General features: G+C 33.2%; 1 protein-coding gene across 2 annotated transcripts in view; it reads left to right on the forward strand.

The window, feature by feature from the left end:
- LOC106460019 (putative thiamine transporter SLC35F3) overlaps positions 1-7,963 on the forward strand; it is a 54,249-nt gene that overhangs the window by 34,984 nt on the left and 11,302 nt on the right. Inside the window, exon 1 of one of the 2 annotated variants that reach the window (XM_022386619.1) lies at positions 4,319-4,597. The exons of the other annotated variant lie outside the window; for it this stretch is intronic. Within the exon in view, the coding sequence (XP_022242327.1) occupies positions 4,555-4,597 (43 nt within the window). The 5' untranslated portion in view covers positions 4,319-4,554. Of the gene's footprint in view, positions 1-4,318; positions 4,598-7,963 lie in introns of those variants that run through there. 2 annotated transcript variants of the gene reach the window in all.

The following is a 7,963-nucleotide window of genomic DNA, read 5'->3' on the forward strand; positions in this document are numbered from 1 at the left end:
TTAACCAATAATCGACGGCAACAACAATTCATGTTACAAGTAGTAGATTCTCACCGAAAACTTTATCCAGTTTGCTCGAAAGAGTCTCTATCACTGAATAAATACTTATATAAATAAGTTTTCATCATCATCACTATCACCATATGTTTAGAACAAATTTCTCCCTTTAAATGATGTTCCGATTTTTTGGGTTTAGTTGATTTAAATAATTTTTTAAATATTTTCTTAATTTTTTAGCATTAAATTTCTGTAAACTCCAAAACAAACTATTTTACTTAACGATAAATGTTCCTTTGCTTATTCTTAGTTATTCTCAATATTTATAGTTCATTTATTATTTGATATATTCAACAAAACTTATCTAGAAAATAATTTACAAATAAATATAAAAGACTAGAAAGTAGGTACATTTTGAGGTACATCACAACAAACATTAACATAATCTTTTATTGTTTAAAGTTAGATAACATTATGTAGTGCGTAATTAACATTTTGAGCCATCACACACGTCTTTCAATCAAATTTTGACCTTGAAAAGTGAAAACGAAAAAACCTAATAAAAAAAAATTGTTTTTTTTCCTTGAACAAAAAGGCCATTAGGTAATGGTTTATTTTCTTCAACTACGCCAGTTTTGGTCTTAATAGTTTAGTAACGATCCACATAATGGCATTAGCCCTGAAAATTAGGACATTTCAAAAAAGTGTTTTTTGGGGCACCCTAGCTCTACGTGTAGTTAGATTGTGGTTAAATAAGTAAGAAGTTTTAGTAACGTACCCGAATCTTGTTACATAACATCTTAACAGGATCTTGTAATTACGCTGATTTATATATCCAAGTTACATTACACTGTAACTTATCTGAAATGTACAAGGACTTATAGATGTTAGTTACATTACATTCTTATTGGACATGGTATTTGTAATTGCCTATAGATCATAGTTACATTACATTGTTAGTGGACCTGTACTTACAATGACCTATAGATCACAGTGACATTACATTATTAGTGGATATGGTATTTGTAATTGCCTTATAGATGTTAGTTACATTACATTCTTAGTGGATATGGTATTTACAGTTACATATATATCATAGTTACATTACATTATTAGTGTATATGGTATTTACAATTACCTATATATATCATAGTTACATTACATTATTAGTGGATATGGTATTTACAGTTACATATATATCATAGTTACATTACATTATTAGTGTATATGGTATTTACAATTACCTATATATATCATAGTTACATTACATTATTAGTGGATATGGTATTTACAATTACCTATATATCATAGTTACATTATATTAGACAAAATACAATTATCACTAAAAGTTTATTAATAACAAAAATGTGAAATGATCAGGTTCGTAACTAACTTTTACCAGATTTAGATAACTTTGGCGATAGCGATATTTAAGTAACTCCCATTGAATTCAGATTATGGTGTGTTTCTTATGGATTCAAAAACTTCTAATATAACGACGATCTGATTCGTTAGAATTTTGACTTTTTTTACATTTGTACAAATAGTAGGTCATGTTGTATATATATTTTTTCTCTGATTAGTCCTATATTTTATAGGTCCATTTTGTGCTAAGGCGTCTGAAGTATTATTTCACGCAAAAACAAAACTGATTTATTCAATGCAGATTGTCACGCAGGTCATATGTTGTTTGTACTTTGCTTCGTAAGCGTAATCTCTAATATTACGGCAATGCCCGTTGCTTCAGATGTATATAGAAGTAACAAAAATAATCAATTCAGATCGTTCTGAAGGCATTCAGGTATTAACGTCCCGACGTATTTTCAAAACGTAATTAAGATCAAACCTTTTCGAATACGTAAAATAAATGTTAATGATTTTTTTCTTCTCTTATATGTTTCCTTTAGCTACTAGGTTTTTAAAAAAATAAATCACTGGTTGTTAATTAACAGAAAAACTAAGCAAAATTATTGGTATTGTGTCAATTATGCCAGTTGGCTTTGTAAATTATTCTAGGCTGTTGAAAATCTATCCATGAAGGGGTGTATTAACTAACTGGTTTAACCTTGGAATTCCCATCAGGGTCCATATGAGAACCATGGATTTCTAAAACACATTTTCCTTAACTATTTATGCATCAAATTTCTTGTTCCTCCATGACATTCTTGGTAACAAGGTTCCCTTATAACCTATGAGTCACATAACACATTTTACAAAATTTACCTTGAAAATGGCGATTAATTCTAGTAATTAATGCCGAGACTTTCTATGTATTTGAAACAGAAAAATGAGTGATATTACCAAATTTTATTGGTCAGTTATTTATACTGTATCAGGCAAAAACATAGACTTGCACACAATATAAAAACAATTGTAATTTAAGGATTAATAACTGTTTAAAAAAAATCAAAATAATACTTAGTGTTCGTTATGGCAACCAATTGAACTATGAATTGTAAACATTTCCATACCTCGTACAGTAACCATATTTAACTAACTGTTGGCCCAGCATGGCCAGGTGGTTAGGGCGCTCGACTCTCCGTCTGCGGGTCGCGGGTTCGAATCCCCGTCCCACCAAACATGCTCACCCTTTTAGCCGTGGGGGCGTTATATTGTGACGGTCAATCCCACTGTTCGTTGGTAAAAGAGTAGCCCAAGAGTTGGTGGTAGGTGGTGATGACTAGCTGCCTTCCTTCTAGTCGTACACTGCTAAATTAGGGACGGCTAACGCAGATAGCTCTCGTGTAGCTTTGCGCGAGATTAAGAAACAAAAACAATAATTAACTGTTAACATTATAATGAATTTGTTTATATATATATAATATATTATTGTTTAATATTAAACAATGTAATTTTCATCTGTAAAATTATGAAATTCGAGACATTCGAAAAACGTATGAGACAATTTAAAGTTTTGACATAAACATTTTAACTATGCACACAGCTGTCTAATATTAAGTAGCTTAAATTAATGACATTTCCTAAATGTTAAATAGCTACTTCATGAGCTTGCCTTGATTTTAAGTATCCATTTTATGAATCGATTTGATGTTATGTATCCACTTTGTGAGATCGAGTTGATGTTAAGTATCCACTTTGTGAGATCGATTTGATGTTAAGTTGCCCCTTTGTGAGATAGCCTTGATGTTATATTGCTAAACCGAATGTAGCCTGTATGTAGTTTAGAATTAAATGACCAGTGATAGATAACCCAAATGACGTATCAAACAAAATATGATATCCTGTAAATCATTTCGATTATGTAGTTTGAAAACCCCATTAGATGATTTTATTCGTCAACAGGAACTATAAAACACCCTTATACTATTTTAAACAGTAAAAGTGTTTATAAGGTTTTTACCATTTAATGAGTGCAAAGGTATTGTTGTTGTTTTTTGTATTATCCACGTAAAGTATAGTTTATACATGTAGGAAAAGACTTTCGTAAAAAAAGTTGTATCTACGCTGATCTATTTATCTTATGCTTTAGACTAATGCGTATATGTACACACACACACACACACACACATATATATATACAAAGTTAGTTTCCAATTTCAACAGATTACATTTCATGATTAATTGGTAAGTCTTGTTATAAATAAAATAACAGTAAACACCTTAGTTTAAAATTCGATCACATGATGGCACGACATGTCAGGCCTTACTCTGAATGCAACGGTACAAGTACGTGACCGTGTACCATGTAATGTCAGGCCTTACTCTGAGTGCAACAGTACATTCATATATCCATATATACATTCATATAGATAGTAAGGATGTACGCATTACTAACTGTATGAAATACTAATCCTAAAAACGAAGAGAAACTAGGTAATTGGTTGTTCTAGCCTTCGTGTAACAGTTCAAGATAATGCCCTTGAGTGGTGTGTTGTTTTAAGACTGCGTATCAAGTAATGAAAAGTATCAAGAACAGGACACATCAAGATATGAAGATTTCAGCCTCGGGCTTTTTATTTTGAAATACGAAATCAAATTGATTTTGCACAGGTCAAATAAAATAAATTGATCATAACAAATAAGACACTGTTGTTTCGTTTGGCGTGAAGAAATTACATCAATGCATTGTGAGATCCAGTCTTACATAACGATATGCGAATGTGTTGAGTCGAGTCAGTCATCAGTTTCAGAAACGGTATTTTACGAGGTGTGTGTTATGTTTTTGTTGACACTACTATATGAAGAAATATCGTACTCTAAATTAAACACTTTAACGTTCACCATTTTATGGACGAAAGTTTAAAAATTCAATCTTGCACATTGTTGATCAATCCCCCATCACAAAAATAAGCATGAGCTGAGCGCACGCGAACTAAAACCGGTTGCTTAGTAACGGTAGTCACCCTGACGATGCTCCATGGCAACAGCGGAATTGTGACTCGTTTGTCTGATGATAAAGCTAATCTTAACAAAACGATGTCAGCTTAGTTCGCAGCAGACACCCGTCCATTCACTTGACACAGTGGTAAAGTGGGTTTCGATTTTATGCTGAACTGAACACTTCATATTTCACAACGAAAATTGGTTATTTCTAGGATGCTTTTGTCTGGTGTTGGACAGACCGACGACTCCTTCATGGGTAAGAAGTCTTTCCAGTAACTTGTGGCTGTGTATCGATCTCTGGTTAAGAACAATATATTAAGCTTGTTTGGTTTGTGATTAGGGAATAATGGTTGTCAAACCCGTCTTTTTTCTTCTGTTCAGGAAATATATAAACAACTTTGCAAGTAATAATACTATTAGTTCTACAACCTCCTGATCCTAACCTGCAACTTGTTCCTTGCAGTTATTATTAGGATTACGAATGTTATCAGTGTTGAATTCAGACCTTTCCACGGGGGAGTGAAGGGGGAGAGGATGTGAAACTATGGGGAATGAATTAAAATTCAAGTTAGATAAGATAGAAAATACTGTACTTAAAAGAGGGGGAATTTTTTTTGGACAAGGGGAAATTCCTCTCTGTACACCCGCTGAATTCAACGCTGAATGATATTCAACACAAAATGAAGAATATAGTATTTCTAGAAACTGAAAGGATAACTGACGCTTACGTGATGACTTTTTCAGTGTAAGTTGTTACGCATACGAGCAAATCAGTCCTGCTGTCATTATGAACATGTTGGAGCAAGATATTTATATAGTTTTTCTGTCTCTCTCTCTCTCTCAATATATATATATACTTACATAGCTATCAAGGCAAAAACTGTAAGATAACAAAACATGCAAGCCCATATTTATTATTTTATATATAAGGATGTAAGCGTTGGCTTGTGTTCATTTTTCGGAGTCAACAATATCGAATGTTTGGTCATGCTGTAAAAAAACTAAAAACTGGTCAAAACCTTAAGGAATTAACAGTTTTTTAAGCTTAGTTCTTGAGTATCAAAGTTAGATCGTGATATTAAAAAAAAACATATTCAGGCATTGATCGAACGCGAGTGAAAAATTACCCACTTAGTTTGAGCCTACAAAACAAATGTACATAATTAAATAGACAAAATACAGAACAAAATAGCTACTTCTACAATAATTGAATTTTTTTCGTGAGTCTTGATTAATAGTAGTGCACTGTAGGGAAAGTGTTTTATTTCTTGATGAGCACTAAGTTACACAATGGGCTATCTGTGCTGTACCCACCGCGGGTATCGAAACCCGATTTTTAACGTTATGAGCTCTCAGATTTTCGCTAAGCTGCCGGGGGTGGTGTGGGAAGAAAAGAACTCATAGCACAAAGAAAAAAAAAACATAAACATAACTTGTATTAAATAGGTCTATTTATTTCTTCTCTGCAAGTGTACGAGATGTATAGGAAATGTAAGTGAACCCTTTTTCCAACGATCGCGACACGCGTGATAGAAGATTGCTATGAAAGATTATTCAATCGGTAAATCGTCAATAGACATGACGTCAATAGCCAAAAATCGATCGGTTATATTTTTAGTATTGCCAACAGCTTCGGTAATCTCACAATGAAAAATAAAGAGAAATTCGTAAAGCGAAAAGTGAGCCAAAGGAAATATATATTAAATAAAAAATTCATAAAAAGGAAATAAATAATAAACAATAGAAGGAAAGAAGATAAAGCAAAGAGAAATTGAGTAAAGAGTATCTGACAACAACAGTTTATAGAAATAAGTTGTTTGGTTGGAGTTAAGACGCAGCTACATAACGGGCTATCTGTGCTGTGCCCACTACGAGTATCGAAACCCGGTTGTGAGTGTTATAAGCCTTCAGACTTACCACTATGCCACTAGAAAACAATAGAAATGAAAACTCCATGAAAAAGATGAGTCACAGAAAATATGTAACCGTATACCAAAGAAAACAATAAATTGAGTGAAAAAAAACAGGAAAACAGAAATTCAGAGGAAAGATTGTTTTGTTTTTGAATTTCGCGCAAAGCTACACGAGGGCTATCTGCGCTAGCCGTCCCTAATTTAGCAGTGTAAGACTAGAGGGAAGGCAGTTAGTTATCACCACCCACCGCCAACTCTTGGACTACTCTTTTACCAACGAATAGTGGGATTGACCGTCACATTATAACGCCCCCACGGCTGAAAGGGCAGGCATGTTTGGTGTAAGAGGGATTCGAACCCGTGACGCTCAAATTGCGATTCGAGTGCCTTAACCACCTGGCCATGCCGGGCCCAGAGGAAAGAGAGGATAAGTTAAATGATATATCAAAATGAAGAAATAGTAATCGAAAAGGAAAAATCTAGAGAGAAAAATATTTCCAGAAATAATGAATTCAAACGGGAATCGGAGGAGCGATAAATAAAATAAATAAAAGTGAGAGGAGATATAAGAAAAAATAAATCGAGAGAAAGAAACATTCATGGAAAAACACTCAAAATGGAGAGAAAAGTGAAAAATAACGAAATAGTATAATAATGAGTCAAATAACAGAGATGTGCAGAAATATGAAAGATGGGTTAATTGAGGTGTGGCCATTCCTTCTCTTCCATTTCCAAAAAAAAAAAAGATGACAGCAAAAGTAGAGTGTATATGATCTGTATTCAAAAGCGCCCTCTGATCGCTAGTAATAAAATTGAAAAATAGAGAACTGTTGATTTATCAGTTATTCAACATTTGTTGAAATATTAAAAGAGCTGAAAACAAGGTTAATAAAGAGAAATTTTAACATTCCTTATTCACTTTTAAATCTCGCTTTTAGTTGTTTTGATTTATTTTTTGATATTTTTGTGTGCGAGATATCTGTTTTATTTATTAAAGATTTTGTATTTGTTGCTTGGTAACTAAATAGGTATGGCTATATAATATACCACATACGCGGATGTAGAGATCTCCTGCTGTTGGTTAAATTACGTTTTTTTTATTAGTGTTTTATCGTATGGATTCTTTCTAAATGTCAGAATTCTCGGTTAATGATGCTATCATGAAATGTTTCATACTATGCGTTGTCACGGCGACGGAGTGTATTAGGAAGGTAGAAACCTTCATATATATGAATGCAGCACATTACTATTGAATAATATACCCGAAAATATTGGGATATGTTTGGAGAAATTTAATGGTACATAAATAGTAATTCGCTTCTCGACTTGTCATAGCTACAAATTATTGTGGAATAATTCAACATAAAGTACAAAAGAAGATGTTAAATGGCGTTAAATCTACGAATTGCAACTTTCCAATCTTAACGACATCTTAAAGAGCGCGTACTAAACGGCAAGGTCTTATACCCCTAAGATTCAGATATGGCCATTTACAATTACGCCAGCTGCATCTGCCATCACAAAGGCTTTGTTGGGTTCTTTGAACCAAATAATGGGATTGGCTGTCACTTTTATAACACCTCCACAGCTGAAATCTTGGGCGTGTTCTGCGGATCATATTTCTAAACCCCAGACCCATCGATCCAAACCAAAAAAAAAAAAAACTAAAAAATAACGTTAGTCGTACTACCGACCCACCGTACCCGTAA

Source organism: Limulus polyphemus, unplaced genomic scaffold (genome assembly GCF_000517525.1).
Source record: "Limulus polyphemus unplaced genomic scaffold, Limulus_polyphemus-2.1.2 Scaffold694, whole genome shotgun sequence".
NCBI classification, from domain to species: Eukaryota; Metazoa; Arthropoda; class Merostomata; order Xiphosura; family Limulidae; genus Limulus; species Limulus polyphemus.